Source organism: Cucurbita moschata, unplaced genomic scaffold, assembly GCF_002738365.1.
Source record: "Cucurbita moschata cultivar Rifu unplaced genomic scaffold, Cmos_1.0 Cmo_Scf00008, whole genome shotgun sequence".
Lineage (NCBI taxonomy): Eukaryota > Viridiplantae > Streptophyta > Magnoliopsida > Cucurbitales > Cucurbitaceae > Cucurbita > Cucurbita moschata.
The window spans coordinates 5,005,308-5,024,882 of record NW_019268524.1 but is presented as its reverse complement, the minus strand read 5'-3'; the positions used below and the strand labels follow the sequence as shown (position 1 = coordinate 5,024,882).

At 37.7% G+C, this 19,575-nt stretch overlaps 4 protein-coding genes and 1 pseudogene across 5 annotated transcripts in view; 4 read left to right on the top strand and 1 right to left on the bottom strand.

The window, feature by feature from the left end:
- LOC111445870 (AUGMIN subunit 4) overlaps nt 1-3,658 on the top strand; it is a 6,932-nt gene extending 3,274 nt beyond the window's left edge. Inside the window, exons 6-13 of the mRNA XM_023084392.1 lie at nt 203-248; nt 341-434; nt 527-598; nt 723-781; nt 1,141-1,209; nt 1,290-1,341; nt 3,309-3,386; nt 3,484-3,658. Of these exons, the coding sequence (XP_022940160.1) occupies nt 203-248; nt 341-434; nt 527-598; nt 723-781; nt 1,141-1,209; nt 1,290-1,341; nt 3,309-3,386; nt 3,484-3,561 (548 nt within the window). The 3' untranslated portion in view covers nt 3,562-3,658. The remainder of the gene's footprint in view (nt 1-202; nt 249-340; nt 435-526; nt 599-722; nt 782-1,140; nt 1,210-1,289; nt 1,342-3,308; nt 3,387-3,483) is intronic.
- A 1,622-nt stretch (nt 3,659-5,280) lies between these two features.
- LOC111445876 (protein translation factor SUI1 homolog 2-like) lies at nt 5,281-6,671 on the top strand. Its single transcript, XM_023084402.1, has 2 exons — nt 5,281-5,407; nt 6,179-6,671. Exon 2 carries the CDS (start codon nt 6,215-6,217, stop codon nt 6,551-6,553), a length of 339 nt encoding a protein of 112 aa, XP_022940170.1. The 5' UTR covers nt 5,281-5,407; nt 6,179-6,214; the 3' UTR covers nt 6,554-6,671.
- A 1,616-nt stretch (nt 6,672-8,287) lies between these two features.
- Nucleotides 8,288-9,215, top strand: LOC111446256 (annotated as a pseudogene).
- Nucleotides 9,216-9,820: 605 nt separating this feature from the next.
- LOC111445873 (ubiquitin thioesterase OTU1) lies at nt 9,821-15,278 on the top strand. 2 transcript variants are annotated; one of them, XM_023084394.1, is made up of 9 exons: nt 9,821-10,183; nt 10,597-10,679; nt 11,570-11,615; nt 12,250-12,358; nt 12,700-12,791; nt 12,880-12,942; nt 14,318-14,436; nt 14,698-14,773; nt 14,854-15,278. In XM_023084394.1, the coding sequence occupies exons 2-9, from the start codon at nt 10,615-10,617 to the stop codon at nt 14,908-14,910; spliced, it is 627 nt and encodes a 208-aa protein (XP_022940162.1). In that variant the 5' UTR covers nt 9,821-10,183; nt 10,597-10,614; the 3' UTR covers nt 14,911-15,278. The 2 variants fall into 2 exon arrangements, with proteins under 2 accessions (XP_022940162.1, XP_022940163.1); XM_023084395.1 differs by lacking the exon at nt 9,821-10,183 and adding an exon at nt 10,190-10,277.
- On the bottom strand, nt 15,235-17,897 carry LOC111445867. The gene is made up of 3 exons (XM_023084389.1): nt 17,359-17,897; nt 16,917-17,045; nt 15,235-16,824 (listed from the first exon to the last, which is right to left on the bottom strand). Exons 1-3 carry the CDS (start codon nt 17,815-17,817, stop codon nt 15,334-15,336), a joined length of 2,079 nt encoding a protein of 692 aa, XP_022940157.1. The 5' UTR covers nt 17,818-17,897; the 3' UTR covers nt 15,235-15,333.
- Nucleotides 17,898-19,575: the final 1,678 nt, after the last annotated feature.

The window sequence follows — 19,575 nt, the reverse complement described above, 5'->3', positions numbered from 1 at the left end:
GGGGGGGGGGGGGGGGGGGGGGGGGTGCTTTCTAGCTTTAGTAGTTATATTTACTTGATTTTATGTACCAAAATGTTGATATTTACTAGATTTGCATGTTAAAATTATTGATCTGTCTTTTTTATCCTTAAACTGTTGAAAGGTTAGATTTAATAGGCAATTCACTATACGATGCATATCTTATGGCCTTACATTCATGCAGAATCATCATCTGGGCATCATAGCTCTAGTGCTCGGCTTCCAGAGAGGTCTGGTTGGCTCTTCCATGGCATTATTTCTTTGTTGTGTTTTTGTACCCCCCCGAATTAGTTCATTTTCTCACTAAAACTTCAATACATAGGGTCAAGTTGATCATTGAGGAGATTGAAAGGGAAGAAGAAGCTTTGCGGCAAGATCTTTACTCGGCAGACAGAAAGTTTGCTGAATATTACAATGTATATGACAGGAAGTTCATTTAATGAGTTTTTTTTTTATCCATTTTGTCGAAGGTTAATTGCATGCCTTTCAAATTTTTTGTTCAAACTAGGTTCTTGAGCAGATATTGGGAGTATTAATTAAGCTTGTCAAAGATTTGAAGCTGCGGCATCAACATAAATATGTAATTATTGTTATTTTCTACCATAATGGATGGTTAAATTTGCAGGATTGGTTTCAGTTATTAGTTTTTGTTTTTAACTTTGTAACTTCAGCACATTTAACCTGGTCAAACTCAAATTATGTAGGACGATCTCCAGAAAACTTGGCTGTGCAAAAGGTGTGAGACGATGAATGCGAAACTGAGGTCTGTTAAACTCGATGTTCATTGGATCCTTGGTGCTAATTAAACAATTCAATATTCATACAAATCTTCTTTCATGTGTCAAACATCTGTTGAGCTCTCATGCCGGAGTATGGCAATATCTGAAATGCGTCGACACTGACACTCTACGAAAGAAATAGTCTGCACTTTATAGTTCTTATTTGCATGTGTTCAATCAGCACATCCTAACTGAGCTCTTTATAGCATTGTGGAAATTCACTTTCATTTTCCCTTCCTGCATCTCTTTTTTGGAGCAGAATAGCATTTTAACTGCAAATTTTGTTTTATTTCTCTAAATATGCGATGATCACGCTGTCGTAATTATGTACTTCGTTTTTCAGTGTTTTAGAGCACGTTCTCCTGCTAGAGACTTACACACAGGAATCTATACCAGCCCTTCATAAAATAAGGTTTTGTCTGAATATATTCTTTTTAGTAGACCAGCGTATTATCTTCAAGGTAAATATAATTTGTAATGTTCTTTTTACAGAAAGTATCTTGTTGAAGCAACGGAGGAAGCTTCTATTTCTTATAATAAAGCAGTAAGTTTCTCTCTCTCTCTCTCTCTCTCTCTCTCTCTCTCTCTCTCTCTCTCTCTCTCTCTCTCTCTCTCTCTCTCTCTCTCTCTCTCTCTCTCTCTCTCTCTCTCTCTCTCTCTCTCTCTCTCTCTCTCTCTCTCTCTCTCTCTCTCTCTCTCTCTCTCTCTCTCTCTCTCTCTCTCTCTCTCTCTCTCTCTCTCTCTCTCTCTCTCTCTCTCTCTCTCTCTCTCTCTCTCTCTCTCTCTCTCTCTCTCTCTCTCTCTCTCTCTCTCTCTCTCTCTCTCTCTCTCTCTCTCTCTCTCTCTCTCTCTCTCTCTCTCTCTCTCTCTCTCTCTCTCTCTCTCTCTCTCTCTCTCTCTCTCTCTCTCTCTCTCTCTCTCTCTCTCTCTCTCTCTCTCTCTCTCTCTCTCTCTCTCTCTCTCTCTCTCTCTCTCTCTCTCTCTCTCTCTCTCTCTCTCTCTCTCTCTCTCTCTCTCTCTCTCTCTCTCTCTCTCTCTCTCTCTCTCTCTCTCTCTCTCTCTCTCTCTCTCTCTCTCTCTCTCTCTCTCTCTCTCTCTCTCTCTCTCTCTCTCTCTCTCTCTCTCTCTCTCTCTCTCTCTCTCTCTCTCTCTCTCTCTCTCTCTCTCTCTCTCTCTCTCTCTCTCTCTCTCTCTCTCTCTCTCTCTCTCTCTCTCTCTCTCTCTCTCTCTCTCTCTCTCTCTCTCTCTCTCTCTCTCTCTCTCTCTCTCTCTCTCTCTCTCTCTCTCTCTCTCTCTCTCTCTCTCTCTCTCTCTCTCTCTCTCTCTCTCTCTCTCTCTGTCTTGTCTTGTCTCTCTATATATGGTAAGAAACGGGAATATATTCAAGGGAAATTGAAAAAAGAGACAAACTAACCACCAAGGATAACTGAGCTCTGTTTAGAGAAAACTATAACAAGTAGCACCTCCAATCTGAGGCCAGTCAAAATAACTCGAGTAAAAATGCAATAAACGATTTTTCTCTATCTTGGAAGGTTCTGTGGTTTTTTTCTAACCAATAAAGCCAAAAAAAAAAAAATGAAAATAGGGAGCTCTAACCACACTTCTGTGGCACTTTAGCTTTGTTTTTCAGCCACCATGTACCATTTAGAACAACTTTCAATGGCGTTCCTGTGTTTTTCAATCATTAAACAACCATCATAGAATGCCTACAGTCAAAAACCAAAGCAAAAGGTAAAAATAGAAAGAAACAAACCCTTCTCAAACAGTCATCCCATGGGGATATCAGTGTGAGATCCCACATCGGTTGGAGAAGGGAACAAAAACATTCTTTATAAGAATGTGAAAACCTCTCCCTAGCAGATGCGTTTTAAAACCTTGAGGGAAAGCCCGAAAAGGAAAATCCAAAGAGAACAAAATTTGTTAGAGGTGGACTTGGGCTTTTACAAATGGTATTAGAGTCAGCCACCGGCTCGTGTGCTGACGAGGATGCTAAGCATTCAAGGGGGTGGATTGTGAGATCCCACATCGATTAGAGAGGGAAACGAAGCATTCCTTGTAAGAGTGTGGAAACCTCTTCCTAGCAAATACATTTTAAAATTTTGAGGGAAAGCCCGGAAGAAAAAGTCCAAAAAGGACAATATCTGCTAGCAGTGGGTTTGGGACATTACAATCAAGTATTTTCAGGTATGAGAGATTACAATCAAGTATTTTCAGGTATGAGAGGTAACTCTCATAGCACAGGGACATAACTCTCACAAGGTATGAGAGGTAACTCTCATAGCACAGGGACATAACTCTCACAAGGTATGAGAGGTAACTCTCATAGCACAGGGACATAACTCTCACAACATAGGGACAATGAAAGATGCAATAAGTACTCTTATTATTCTCCTGCTTTTGTAATCTGATCCCATTCTGAGATCAACTTGCAACCATGGTTTGCATACTTTTATGTCTATCTTCGGACTTAGCCAGTGCATTCTCCATCATTTAACTTTACATTTCTTTTAGGTCACTCGACTCCGTGAGTATCAAGGTGTAGACCCACATTTCGACACAATTGCGAGGCAGTACCATGATATTGTAATGGTAATGTCTTGGGAAATTACTTACCATTTTCATCCTCTTTGTTGAAAATGGGTAAGAAGAGAAAAACTCACAAGTTTTACACACTTTTATTTTTCAGAAACTGGAGAATATGCAATGGACAATTCACCAAGTTGAGATGGACTTGAAACGCTTGCCAGATCAGTCAAGTACATGAAATATTTACCATAGAATTTGATTCATTTGTCTGTATTGCTTCGTTTATTGTGTTATGATCTGTTTGAAGTTAATATATTTTGTTTTTTTTTTCATCAGCAACCTGTTCATAATGTATGATTTGTATTTATGGGGTGATGGAGAATGGTCTGATTTTGCACCCACTTTTGTCTTCTTAAATGATTAGTTTCAATTCATCTCAGCCATTCTCTGTTTTTTTATGGTAAGTGTTACTACAAAGGAAGATAATTAGCCAAAAAAAAAAGAGGAATGGTGTTTGCAAGTATTACTAAAGAGGATTTCAAACAATAATAACAATTTCCATTTAAGACGGCGTAATAGCTCAAGTCTATCTCTAGCAGATATTGTCTACTTTGGTTCGTTACGTATCGTCGTTAATCTCATGTTTTTTAACGCGTTTGTTAGGAAAAAGTTTTCACATCCTTATAGAAATGCTTCGTTTCTCTCTCCAACCAACCTGGGATCTCACAATCCACCTATTTTAAAACACTTGGGAGAAGTGATCCCACCCATTTTAAAACACTTATATTAGGGAGAAGACCGTTGAATGTTTTCCCTCTCCACAATCCATCCCCTTAGAAGAGATCTAGCGCCACACTGCATGGTGTCACTCTAATACCATTGGCCCGGCCCACTGCATGGTGTCACTCTAATACCATTGGCCCGGCCCACTGCATGGTGTCACTCTAATACCATTGGCCCGGCCCAAGCCTACGGCAAGCAGATATTGTTCGCTTTGACCCATTACGTATCGTCGTCAATCTCACTCGCGGTTTTTAAAATGCGTCTGTTGTGAAGAAATTTCCACACGAAATGTTTCGTTTCCCACTCCAACCAATGTGACGTCAATCTCACTCGCGGTTTTTAAAATGCGTCTGTTGTGAAGAAATTTCCACACGAAATGTTTCGTTTCCCACTCCAACCAATGTGAGATCTCACACTATGAATATGTTTACCAAATGCTTTTCCGATCATAACTCACACTTAAAATTAATTTAAAATATATGAACCAGTCTTTTAACCTTTATTTTATTTTCGTCTATAAACTTTAGTCATTACCTGAAATTAAAAAATAAAAATTACTCGTTCATCCTATCATTATTAGTCTACATTGTTTCTTAATTGATTTAGGCTAAGTTTGTTTTATAAATTTTAGAAGTATGTTTTTCAGTAAATGAATATTAAATTAGACGTATTATTAACAATATATATATATATATATATATATATATTTTTGCATATTATTTGTTGGGTATGGTAGGTATTTTCAAAGAAATAATTTAAAAAAATATATATTTCGGATCATATTCTTTGAGATATCTAAATTTTTTCAACTAATCTTAAATTAATTATTTTTCTTAATTATTTATTAATAGTGAGTATTATTTTTTTTTTTAAAGTTTAATAATAAGCTAATAATAATAATTAATTTTAAGATTTATTAAAAATGATTCATGTTAAATTGGGGCCCACCCAGAACCCCCGGCTTGGCCCACTTGGACCGGACCGTCCTTTTCTCCAATCGGATCCCGGTAGCGTAAGCGTTCAATGAACGCGTCTATATTCACCGCACTTCAACCATATTTTAAAAGAGACTTATTTTATTGTACACGTCAGCGAAGATCTGACCGTCCATTACTGATCTTGGCCGTCCACGTCATCTCCCTACATGTTCGAGAACAATCCTGACCCCATTCGGATGCGAATTCGTGATGGAAACATACGGATTCTTGCCGCGTTCCCCAAAATCTCTATAAATAATCCCTATACCGCTGAGCGTTGGTCGCATCATTCGTTGTCCGTTCTCTGTTCTTCAGTACCCTCTCGTAAGTCTTTGATCCTTTCTGAATAGTTGAATCAGTTCTTTTTTATTCTCATTGTTAGCTCTACTTTAACTTGTGTTCCTGTTTTTGTTGCTGGATTTATCTTTTTGCTACTTTGATTTGTGGTTTATTCTCATTTGACTTGATGATTTGATGATCGTCGTTGGGAGATTTCTGTTTAGATTGGATTTTAGTTTGTATCGGCCGGATTCTCGTCTTGCTTGAAACGATTCTGTTGTTGCGTTCTTTATTGAAGTCGTGGATGATCTACGGTTTTTCTTTCTGGATTCGTTGTTTTGTTGTTTGAGTATTTGGTTAGATGATCGAGGAGATTCATCGTTCTGGATTCTTGTCCTGTTGTTCTCTTCATGTTTAGATTGGGTCTTAGTTTGTATCGGCCGGATTCTCGTCTTGCTTGTTTAGATTCTGTTGTTCGGTTCGTTTATTGAAGTCATGGATGATCTAGGGTTTTTCTTTCTGGATTCTTTGTTTTGTTGTTTGAGCTTTAGGTTTTATGAGTATATGGTTAGGTGATCGTCAGAAGATTCATCGTTGTTCTCTTCATCTGTTCAAGTGTTTTCTTATACTAAAAACCGTTTAATCCGGCCAATGGATGAACAAGGGATTTGTTCTTGTTCATTGGTGTTGATTGTATCTGATCCGCTTTGGGGTTTCGATTGATTGGAAGCCATTGATTGTGGAAGTTGACATTTAAAAGTTAAGCCAAGGCTTACTTATATCCATATTGATTTTGATATCTATGATGTGTTCCAGATTGTGGGTGTTCGAGTTTTGATCCAAACAAGGTTGATGGTTGAAATAGACGTCCAAATCCCATCCGCTTACGATCCATTCGCAGACGCCAAGGATTCCGATGCCCCGGGAGGCAAAGAGTATGTTCATATCCGCGTGCAGCAGAGGAATGGCAAGAAGTGCTTGACAACAGTCCAGGGTCTGAAGAAGGATTTCAGCTACGAGAAGATCCTCAAAGACGTGAAGAAGGAGTTTTGCTGTAATGGTAACGTCGTCCAAGACAAAGAATTGGGGAAGATAATTCAGCTTCAGGGCGATCAGCGCAAGAACGTGTCTCAGTTCCTGGTTCAGGCTGGGATTGTTAAGAAGGATCAGATCAAAATCCATGGATTTTAAGCAACTTGTTTTATAGTTCATCGAATTGAATCTGTTTCTGTGTTTTCTTTTGAATGGATCTTGGGATGGCGGACTGTAATGACAACTTGTTAGCAATAAAATGTTTGATTCTGGGTAACTTTTGTGGTCTTTCATGTTCTTAGCAGGATGTTTCAAGCTTTAATCTCTCTTGAGATTGTTTTGAATCATGTTCTTGCGGAAGTTTCAAACCTTTAGCTTCAACTTGATATCAATTTCATCAAGCCATTTGAATTCACAACGTTAATTAAAAAAAATTAAATATACTTTTTAATCATCCATCTATTTATCAGTATTTAGTTAGATTTGATGTTTAATTCAAAATGGACCACAAATCTATTAGTTTGAAGAAATTATTGAAAGTCATGAACTGTTCGGTTATCCGCGTTCGAGTTCTTGAGACCGGGCCGTGCCGATCAATTTTTCTACCTATTAGGTTCGAGATGTATAGTCCTTTCACATCTTTTCAATAGTCAACTTGAGAGGTAGTACTAAAAATGTTAAAATTTTTTTTATCAAAGTATCATATTGTTATCTTTTTTTTTTCAGGGTGAAAATTAAATCTTTTTAATTTCATTTTTTTAAAAGATATGAATTTTAATTATATATATCATTCATTAAAATAATTTAATAATTTTTTTTTGAAAGGAAAGCCAAAGAGACGTCCTCTTATTTAATACTTTTGAAAATTAAAACCAATAACTTAAATAAATATATTTATATATATAATATTAAGCTTTTGAATTTGACAAAGAAAACAAATATGGAATTTTTAAAACAAAAACTAAAAATTTAAAGCCTCATTTCCTAAACATTTGTTTTATTTATTTGTAAAATAAATGCTTAGAAATTTAAATTTCGGATAAAGTACGAGTAAATTTAATTACCGTAGAATTATAATATAGGATTTTTTTCATTTAATTCGTAAAGAAAATAGAACACCGACTTCGTTGTATATTGAATCATCCTACTCTAGCACTACTCTAGTCTTGGTTAACGACTCTCAAGGACAATTGTATCTACCAAACATTAGGTTAGATCATACTTAATATGTTTAATTAAAACATTAAACTCCTACTAAATCGTATATATGTGTCAATATACACTAATTAAAATTAACCCTGAAAAGCATAATCCAAAATACAATTTCAAAAATTAACTTAATATTTTAATTTTTAAATACTCATTCACCAACTAACCTAAACGATATATATTATAAATCAAAATGGTAGAGGTTTGAATCATGGTCGAGATCTTTGATCATTTTTCATAAAATTAAATAAATAAAATTAGAGGTTTAAAACAATGGGAAGTTAGGAATTTTATCTACTTTATACGGGATTTCATTAATGTGTCTAACTCTGCTCAAAGTCTTTGTTAGGTTATGCTTTAAAGATGTCTACGGACCAGAACGAGGACGGAGGACGAAAAAGTCTTTCTTGTCTCCATTTTCACTACCTTTTTCGATCTTCATCTCTGAGAAATTGTAGAGATTGAACCAAAGATTTTTCGTACATAATTTTTACTATATTTTTAGAGATTGAATCAGAGATTTCTCACCGTCGAAGATATTACTACAGTTATATGCTCGAACTAAAGTTCTATCTCTATTTTTATCACTTTCAACATATTTACCATAATTAATTATATTTGAGTTTGTAAAATATTCAACCAACAAACCATATCATAAACTTGGCCCTTCCATTTTCTCCCTCAATGGTGTGGTGGTTGGTTGAGTTGAAGGAGGAGGTTTTCGATACGACTCTTCACTTCTTTGTCGATTCATTCAAGACGATCCTTTTCGCTTTGTTTCTATGCCTTCTTGCTTTAGGTATGTATACGATCTTCTTTTGAAAAATTATTCGAGTGGTTTGACCATCGTTTTGTAGCCGTTACGATTCACGGGTTTCTACAATAGTATGATATTGTCCCCTTTGAGCTTTTCATTACTCGTGGGACTCCCTCCCAACAATCCTCAACAGGAAATACGTATTTTACTTTTGACATTTACAGTAGGTGCAATGGTCGGGACGGTGGTCGGAGCTTTCAAAGGCCATAGCACTAGCATCAGCACTATTGTCGGCGCCACCGTAGCACTTCAACTATTGGAATACACAACGTTTGCGTATAGATATTCTTTCCCAAATGTACGATTTTCTTTTTCTTCTTCTTCTTTTAGTAAAACAAATACTCGTGCTTAACTTTTGGATAAAATTTTCTGGCGAGCGACTTATTGGAGCATATGCACCGAGAGATATCGGAGTTCATCGACGCCACTGCCGGAGAAAGTTGTGTGGAAGGGATGCCAATGGAGAGTGTCCAAAACTTGGCTGTTTCTGAATATGATCACCGCAAGATGAACAGCTCCATTTCTTGTTCCATTTGCTTAGAGGTATATTTATGGTCATACTTTATCTAAAATAAAAATATTTAAATTATATATATATATATATATATATATATATATATATATTTATTTATTGAGATTTTATTTTATTTTATTTTATAATATTTTCAGAAATTTGAAGATGGAGAATTTGGGAGGAGACTTCCAAATTGTGATCATTTCTTCCACGTGGATTGCATAGATCAATGGCTACGATTGCATGGATCTTGCCCAAATTGTAGAAAAAATTGTATTTAAATAATATAAAATTAATTTTATTTTTGTTTATAGAAAATAAAATATATATAAAAATTATTGTAAATAGTATTTTAAATATTTAATTACCCCTTGGATTTATAGGTTTTGTTTAATACGTCATAAATTTTTAAGTTTGATTTTAATATATCTCAATCTAAATTTTTTTAATTTTTATATTTAAAAAAAAATTAACGGGTTTTTTAGATATAAAATTAAAAATTATCGCCCTAAATTTTAAATTTTGTATATAATATTAAAAATTTATAATTTAATTCATTTTAAAATTAAAACAAACCAATCATAATTAGAAGAATCCACTGGGTCGGGTCGGGTTAGACCTGAGCCGACAACCAAACAGCCCAACTCCAGCTTTGGTCCAGCCCACTAGCTACCTGTAGCCCAATCTAGAAGCCATTCCAGCTCATCCATGTTTCACTTCAGCCCGGCCCATATCAAGCCCAACTTCAGACTTCAACCCAGCCCAACAAAGTTTATTAGTATTTTTTTAAAAAAAATTTATTTTTTTTTAAAAGTAAAATTTAAGAATATTTTTATTAATTTAGGGTTCATAATTTAATCCACAAATTAAAGTAATAAAGGTTCCGAAAATGGATTGGAATCTACATGCTTCAACCGATGAAATCAAGAACTAAAGAAAAAAATCGAAACCTTTTGGAACACTTCCAAGTTCACCTCGAATCTCGTTTTCTGTCGTAAGAAAAAAGCTCGTCATCCTGCCAATGGTGGGGACACTTTCGATTCGCCTCGAGCGCCTTCATGTATAATTTAATTAGCCGCATCCAACAAAATCTGGCGTTAACGAGCATTGGCAACCGGAAATTTGAAACGGCTTCTTGATTGATTTTTTCTTCGATTGATTCATAAGGAAAAGGAAAGCGTATCTGATTCCTTTCTTTCTTTCATCCATCTGTTATCTTCTATTTTGGTCGTCTTCGACTTTATTGCTGGTAAATCTCTTCTCCTTCTTCTGTACGCAGAATTGGATCTAGAAATTTCTCGGGTTTGAGTTATTGTGTTCGTGTTTAGGTCGAATTCGATCTGGTATTTGCAATTTGTGATTGATTTAGTTTTGTAGTTTGAGAAGAGGGTTTTTCAAAGCATACGTTTGTGTGAGTTTATGTATGTAGCTAGAAGGCTAGAAGCTTTGTTTTCTGAAAGGTTTTGCATATTTTGACTTTGTTAATCGCCTTCTGTTTATGTTTTTATTTTTCTGTCTGGGCTTTTGAATGCTATGCTTGTGCATTGAGATGTTCTCGAGTGTTCTTGTTCTTGGTTATGTTCTGCTAGTGATTTCACTGCTTATTTGTTTATGGAATGTGAAGTTTATTGAAGCACCATCCCTTGATTGAATTGATTTCAGGTTATATTTACTCATACTATGGAAGGTACAGTTCTTAGAAGGGTTATTCCATCAGACAACAGTTGCCTCTTTAATGCTGTTGGGTAAACTTCAAATTACTTGCCTATCCATTCCTGGATAATGATTAAGAGATAGGAATCTGTATAGTCTATAAAATGGGTATATTTAACTTGTGGTATGCCAATATGTGAGATCCCACATTAGTGAAGAGGAGAACGAAACATTCCTTATAAGGGTGTGGAAACCTTTCCCTAGTAGATGCATTTTAAAACCTTGAGAGAAATTCCAAAGAAGACAATATTTGCTAGCGGTGGGTTTGGGCTGTTACAAATGGTATCAGAGCTAGACACTAGGCGGTGTGCTAGTGAGGGACGTTGGCCCCCAAGGGGAGTGGATTGTGAGATCGCATATTAGTTGGAGAGGAGAATGAAACATTCCTTATAAGGGGGTGAAATCCTTTTCCCAGTAGACACATTTTAAAATCTCGAGGGAAAGCCCAAAGAGAACAATATCTGCTAGTGGTGGGCTGTTACACAGTACAATACATGAGCAAGACTAAAAACTGAAAGATTATGAACTTCTTTACATATGATTTTTAATTGTTTTGAAGACTAACTTTATCCCCGCTGTTTTTTGTGGCTCCACCAAGCAAATTAAGAGAGTTTGAAGATAATAAGCTATAGGCTTCTTGACATATAATTTTAAAGAAAAGTATGGGTCCCCCTCTTGTTTGTGGCTGTACCACTGCCCGTTTCGAGTGTAAGTTCATGTACCAAGTTCAACTCTTTTTGAAACCCCTGAAATGTAATGAGCATACAAATACATTTGAAAATATAATGTTTAATGGGTCCTTTCCATTTTGATATTTTGGTGTTGTAGAAAATTCATTGTCAGTTGTGCCCATGTCTCATGTTCATATTTGTGCTACTTCTGTTGTGCTCGATCTTTATCTTTTTTGTGTAATATATGCCAGTTATGTTATGGACCACGACAAAGACAAGGCTACCGAGCTAAGACAGGTTCTAATTCATCATATTTTATCGTTTTCGGAACCAGATTTTACTGCTTTTCAATGCATCACTATTTCGGAGTTATTTTCAAATTCTAAATTCTTCGAAGGAAGATAGATCCAACCCGAACAACTTGCATTTAATTCCCTTGTAGTGTAGATATACTAAAAAATAAGTAGCAGAATTCTGTATTGCATGCTTGACCAACTTTTCATTGATGAAGAAGATGCAGTATCTGATGTGTAAAAATGCTGGACTTCGAATGAAAGCATCCGTGAGATCCCACATCGGTTGCGAAGGAGAACGAAGCATTCTTTACAAGGGTGTGGAAACCTCTCCCTAGCAGATGCATTTTAAAAACCTTGAGGGGAAGCCCATAAGGGAAAGCCCACAAAAGATAGTATCTGCTAGCAGTAGACTTAGGCCGTTACAGCATCGCTCTCCACCACACATCACTCCCAACACGCACACATAGAAACAAAAAGAACAAGAAAAAGGCATATGCTTAATCTATAGAATCATAGAGCCGAAAGAAATCTGGGATAGAACCCACACAGAAAAAGGCATGCTTAGCTACTTTTTGTACAAAATCGTATTTGAATTCTTTACTCTGAACATCTTGCACAATTGATTCTCTTTTAAGGTCATAGCTGCAACAGTAGCTAGTGATCCAACAAGGTATTCTGAAGCGTTTCTTGGAAAGCCAAATGAGGAGTACTGTGCTTGGATTCTTGATTCAGAGAAGTGGGGAGGTTTGTATCTCTATTATCATTACTAAATGGAAGAGTTTTTATGAGATTTTCTTGTAGATCTTCAAAACATGTAGTTATCCTGCTGTTTCTTGTTTTCTAGCATTAGATTATGGGTTTGGTGTTTTGTTGAACTTGTGGAATGAACCCCTTTGGGGGTTTTCCTGTATTCTTAAAAGTTGTAGAAGTGTTCTGCCATTATGTAGCAGCTGAATCCAAATCTATATTACTAGAGAGAACGTACTTTGGCATTTGAACGTGCCGGTGCATCTGGTTAGGCATCGGTCATATGCCATGTTAAGTACTCGATTTTCTTCTTTTCAAGTTTGTTTTCTCTGATGCAGGCGCCATTGAGCTTTCGATACTATCCGAATATTATGGACGTGAAATTGCAGCATACGACATCCAGACGACACGATGTGATTTGTATGGTCAGGTTAGGATTTTCTATTCCGATGACTCCATTGGCTCGGTAGGAATAATCTTTTGACTTCCTGATGCTGATTATCTGTCATCTTTGACAGGAAAAGAAGTATTCAGAAAGGGTTCTGCTGATATATGACGGACTCCACTATGATGCTTTAGTTGTATGATTTTCTGATTTCCTTAAATTTGCATATTCATACGTTTTTCGCGTATGTTTTAAATTTATCGTTATTTGGGAATCGGGGGTACAGAGAAAGAGCTGTTTACAATGCGCATTATCGGATTTTTCGGTTTGAACATGTAAGGACCCAAATCCACCGCTAGCAGATATTGTCCTCTTTGGGCTTTCCCTTTCGGGCTTCCCCTCAAGGCTTTAAAACGCGTCAGCTAGGAGAAGGTTTCCACACCCTTATAAATGGTGATTTGTTCTCTTCCCCAACCAATGTGGGACATCACAATCCACCCCCCTTCGGGGCCCAGCGTCCTCGCTGACACTTTTTCCTTCCTCCAATCGATGTGGGACTGCCCCCAAATCCACCCCTCTTTGGGGCCCAACGTCCTTACTGACACACCGCCTCGTGTCTCCCCCCCCTCGGGGAACAGCGAGAAGGTTGGCACATCGTTCGGAACCTGGCTCTGATACCATTTGTAAGGACCCAAATCCTCTGCTAGCAGATATTGTCCTCTTTGGGCTTTCCCTTTCAGGCTTCCCCTCAAGGCTTTAAAATGCGTCTACTAGGGGAAGGTTTCCACACCCTTATAAATGGTGATTTGTTCTCCCCCCAACCAATGTGGGACATCACAATGAGGGCAACAAAGAGATGGAACATGAGCCCGAAAGGGAAAGCCCAAAGAGGACAATATCTACTAGCGGTGGATCTAGGCCGTTACAAATGGTATCAGAGCCAGACACCGGACGATGTGCCAGCCTTCTCGCTGTTTCCCAAAGGGAGGTAGACACGAGGTGGTGTGCCAGTAAGGACGCTGGGCCCCAAAGGGGGGTGGATTTGGGGGCGGTTCCACATCGATGGGAGGAAGGAAAGAGCGCCAGCGAGGACGCTAGGCCCCAAAGGGGGGTGGACTGTGATGTCCCACATTGGTTGGGAAGGAGAACAAACCACCATTTATAAGGGTGTGGAAACCTTCCCCTAGCAGACGCGTTTTAAAGCCTTGAGGGGAAGCCCAAAGAGGACAATATCTGCTAGCGGTGGATTTGGGCCGTTACAGAACATGTGAAAAATATGAAATATGCATAGTATTTCATAGGTCAGATTTCAATTATACATGGTCAAGCTGTCACCATGCCATTTCTTAATACTAGAACGTTTTGCATTTTGTTTCTCGCTTTGAGATATTTGATTACATAAAATGCAGCAAGATGACCTTCATAATATGTTCTTTTGGCATGAACAGAAGACTGTAAAAACTCGTGGTTGTCCCATGATTTCGTGGTCTTGATTTCGCTCTGCCTGTTATCTTTCTGCTCTGTCTTTGGTTGTGTCTGATATAGGCTTCCTGCATATTTGTCTCGGCTAGATGTCTCCATTTGAGGGAGCTCCAGAAGAATTTGATCAGACCATATTTTCTGAGAATAGAGACAGGAGCAGTGGGCCCATTGAGGAGCAAGCTCTCCATTTTGTAAAAGAGCAGCAAAGGTAGGATCTTCTTCTGGTATCCTCTAAGCTCAACTCGTTTCTGGAACGTGGCTTGTTTTAGTTTACGTTTCTTCTTTGAATGATAAGTTGAGCTGCATGACTTCCCCCAAAAGTTGTCATTGGTACTATCATTCTCTGTTTGAATCAGTACAAATAACAATTCACAAGAGGAAAAGGTTGTAAGATAGGAAGAAATTCATTTTGAATATCTGTTTGCTTCTCACTTTGCAATGTATGGATATTTTGTTCTATCCGTTTTAGGAAACGGAGCTTCACCGACGCCGCCAACTTCACTCTGCGCTGTGGGGTTTGCCAAATTGGAGTCATCGGCCAAACGGTATTCCTCGTCCAAATTTGATAGCTTCCTAAATTACTTCTTCAAACTCTTGTAACTCATTTGAAGAATCCAATGTCCAGGAGGCTGTAGAACACGCAAAAGCAACGGGTCATGTCAACTTTCAGGAGTATAGATGACATGAGGAATGTTGGGAAAAATAATTGGCTTATCGGTTTGAGCTTTATCGACTCCTCCGATTGTTGAAGTACTGTGGCGTTCTGATTGTTGTAAGCTTATAGTACCTTTCGAAATCTTGATTGTCCAGGAAAGTGTCACATTTACTGACCAGAATGTTGTGTATTAGATTCAATAATCACAGAACAAAATCCGGCTGTTTTCCCAAGTGACTGAGCTTTTCTAATAGCAGTGATGTTTCCTGAGTTATATGTAATATTCCTAAAATATATTGAGAAGCGTTCAGCAGATCTATGGTTTATACTCGTAAAGGGAACTCGAACGGATGTTTGGAAGGCTATTAATCGATTGATAAGTGAAATATTTGATACATCTGGAGAAAATAGAGGCATGAACAAATCTCAGGAAGCAATCACTCACTGCCTCTATATCTTCTGTTTAAGGGCATGCCTTAGCTGCAGTTTCTGACTTTCTTTCACATTAATCTGGACTTTCCTCTGTCGAGCTATTCGAGCGTCACTTAAGTCGAAGGAACTCCACCGACCAATAAAATCTGGACTAGACCCGCCATTGCCTGATTCTGCTTCTGGTGATGATGCTATCCCATTCGACTCCTTTACTGGTATCGTCTTGATGTCCCCCCGACCGTTATTATGGCCGGATTTCCATAGCCTCTTTGTTAAGTTTGATACTTTCTTTGATTTCTTTACAAGTTCTGAATAGACTTCACTGATGTTGATTGTTGTTTCCCAGTCTGTTCCACTCCCTGAGCCTGAGATGCTACTCTTTTTGCAATTCTTATTAGCAGCAGGTGGTATTGTGCATCCTTCCAGTGAATAACTCGAGTCCTGATCCTCAACTTGGCTCACCGTTTCCCATCCACTCTCGTCGTCTATGTCGCCATTCTGATCAATACACGCATGTGAGGCCATCAGGGTGCCATCCACCCGTTTAGCTGCATCCACAGTTAAGTCGGGGCTCGTTGTTCCAGCTTTCGGGATCTCGGTAGCTGGACTGTAAGAACCATATGGGTTAACCTCCTTTTCTTGGTTTTCATCAAAGTTAACTCCTTCAAGGATGGAGAAAATATCATCTGGCTTAGAAGGTTGGTAAGATAACTGCTTTATGTCTTGAATGTTCACTGCAGAAGCAGCCTGTCCTAGTAATATAGCTTCTCTCATCTCCTTAATATCTGAGATTGCTCCCCTTGATCTTAGGAAGTTTTCAAGATCTGAAACAAGCCTATTCATTTGAGAGTACTTCTCTTCTACAGCCACCTTGGCGTCGACCAGCTTCATTTGAACGCGCTCTTCACGCCATACTTCTGCCAACTGCAACATCTTTCTCTCTTCTTCTGCTTCCTCTCTAAGTTTCGCAGATTCTCTCTTTGACGCCTCGATTTCCGCCTTGTCGTCTCCAATCTCTTTAGCAAGCTCTTCACACACTTGTTCAATCAACACCCTTTCCTTTCTTTCTTCTTCATAGTCCCGCATCAACTGCTTCACCAAAGACTTGGCATCAGCTAGCTCATGAACCAGCTTTGAATTGAAATGTTCTGCTCCTCTTCGGTTTTTTCTTTCATAGTTCAACTCAGTTCTGATACTTTCCATGAATACACGGATTTTATCATGCTCCCTCATACGCCATGCAGTCTTCTCCTTATCAACCTTTCTCAAGAAGCTCTCGAGCTTCTTTTTCGATACATGGCGTTCAGTTTCGAGTTCCAAAATGTGTACCTGTGCCTGCTTTAGTTCAGCTTGAAGTGCACATATAACCGAAACCAGGCTCATTTGTTGGTCAAGAAGCTCGGTTTGATTGTAAATATGGCCCCTTTCATCTGAAATTTTCGAGCCGATAGGGTCCCATTTAGTTGCCCCCTCCATAACTGAGTTGGAGAATTGAAAGAACGGCTCAAGCTAATGGCAGGAATGGCAGAAGAAAACACTTCAAATTTATAGCAATCAATAAGAAATTGAAAGAGAGGAACATGAAAGTGATGCGACATTACCTTGCACAGAACGCCATTTCTCATACCAGAAGTTGATGGTTGGCTCTGTAACAGATCCCTTGTTTCATTACTTAATATGTTGTTGTTATGATGGCGGAGAATTGGAACTCGAACATGGCCAGCAACTGGCTGCAAAGTGAACAATAAATGACCACAATCATGAACTGAAACTGCAGAACTAGAAGCCAAATTACACTGAATGCATGCCTTGGAACTCATTTCGTTTCTAAAACTCATCTAATCACAGTTCTCAGCCCAAAAACAAAGATCCAATTCGAAACTACAGATCAGTTTTCATAATTTCGTTTCCTAGTAGGGAGAAAAATGCACATTCAATCTCCATCGAATGCAAGCAAATCACACAAACACAACAGCAATGTAAATTCCATCAAACTTTTCGAAGTTCGAGTCGATCGATTTCCAATTTACAAGAAACAGTTACCTGAAAACCGATCCCCTGCTCCAGCGTTCGTCTCAAACCTCTCCTTCCTCCATCAGCGCTCACCTCCGGCTTCTGAAACCGCCAAAAACCAGCAGCGAGCTTCCTTGCCGATACATTCACGTCTCTTTCCCGACTCATCCGCCGGAGATCTTTCCCTCCGTTCTCCGATTCCGACTTCTTCTCGTCCTCGTCTCCCTCACCTTCACCATCGACTCTCACCTCGACCTTCCACTTCAGAAGCGGAGTCTGCGGCCGACTCCTCGGCCCGGACGGCGCCAATTTCCTCTTAATCAACGAAAGATTTCGGATCCTCCGCCGAGAATCCCTCCGTGAACTTAACGTCTGCCGAAGATCCAATTCCGGCGATTGGTTCCCCGACTTCGGATTGAGGGAAGAAGCGAATGTAGGAATCCGTTGAGATTTTGCCAACACCGACAGCTTCACCGTCGTCTTCTCCATCCAGTTGGACGATGGATGAGAGAAATCACAGTGAAGAGAATCGATTTTCCATTTTTCTGAACGAACTCGTAGAGCTATGACAGAGTCGAATTGACGAAAATACCCTTGAAAAAGATACCTTACGAAGAGATTTGTATTTAATTTAATGTTTCGATAATAAATATCTTGGTCAAAATTTTCTCTCCTTTATTAAATATCCCACACCTTTATTCATTCTTTTTTTTTTTTTTTTTACCTTTGGATAAAAAAAAAATTCACCTATAAATTAATTTCCTAAAATAATAATTTAAATTTTACTATGGGTCTTGCAATTTACCCAAATTAAAATTGCACTTTTTCAAATTTTTTACCTACTATAATAAATCTCTAATTTTAAAGACATATTTCATATTTAATTTTATGAGTAATAAATCTCTAATTAATTTTGTATATAATAAGACATTAAAAAAATATTTTCAAAATGGAGGATAATTTAAAAATTAAGGAAAGGGTATAATTGTCAAAAATGAAGAGATATTTTAAACTTGCATATAAATTAATAGACATTTGGACAAAATACATTCAGAAAAGGGGGCTGTGGCAGGTCGTCTCATGGATTCGTTTACGGGGAGCAAACGACACGTTCGTTAAAACCCACGCGCGCAAACAACCAGTGTAAAAACGCGCGTAAAACTTCAACGTTAGATCTATAAATACGGCGTCGTTTTTGGCGCCGAAAAAGCCCTTTTTCATAACATGGCGTTGCGCGTGAGAATCACTCTCCTATGTCTAGACTAACAAAGGATGGTTGCAAAGTGAACAGAAGTGGGCCCCGATTTGTCTGTGCCAGGTATGGATTTTAATTTTGAAGACCAATGGTAAGTTGACACGTGGACATTGTTGTAGTTTGGTCCAAACATAATCGGGCTTCGAGCCTCATGTTGTTATAATAATTACTTTACAAGTTAATATTTTTTTGTTTAATTAAAATTTTTAATTTTTTTTTTTACTCATATTAACATTATTATTTAAATATTGAAATTTGGATCAATCGAAAAACATGAACAAACGAAGAATGCTCGTAAGATAAAAAAAATTGGTGCATTTATGTGGAGATAAGTCATCTAAGCTTCCATGTTCGAGTTAGAATTGAATTTATGAAAATCTAAAACAGTCGGGAAAAAAAAAACATTGATTCAGTGTAATAAGAATCATCATTTTATTGAGTTGAAAATCCCGCTAGAATTTTTTAGATGCTCTACTAAAAAAAACATACCTCTATAATTTATCTTTTCGGGAGATGGTTACCTTTGCCTTGAGCAGCTCAACCTTAGCTCGATTTAATCTCAACTTGGGTGATTCTTTCTCGAGTTGGGCAACTCAACTAGCTCAACCCTAGCTCGATTCATCTTCAGTTTGGAAGTTTTCCTTTGTGTTTTTAAGCACCGGTGATTAATTTTCACCCACACATAATTATACATCGATATTGAAATCTACGTCAGATTCATAATTTAATTTTAATTTAACAAATAATAATAAATAAATAAAAGCAACAAACATTTAAAAATTTGAATATTAAAAAAAAACATCTCTATAACTAATGTCTCCCTCATAATTTTTAAAAATTATTACCCGAAACAAACCTATGTGTTCAAAAAGACTATTTTACCCCTACTCGATCTTTCTTAAATATATGTAGTTATAGTAGGTTAGCTAGTTTTTTTTTTTTTTTTTTTTTTTTTTTTTTTTTTTTTTTTTTTTTTTTTTTTTTTTTTTTTT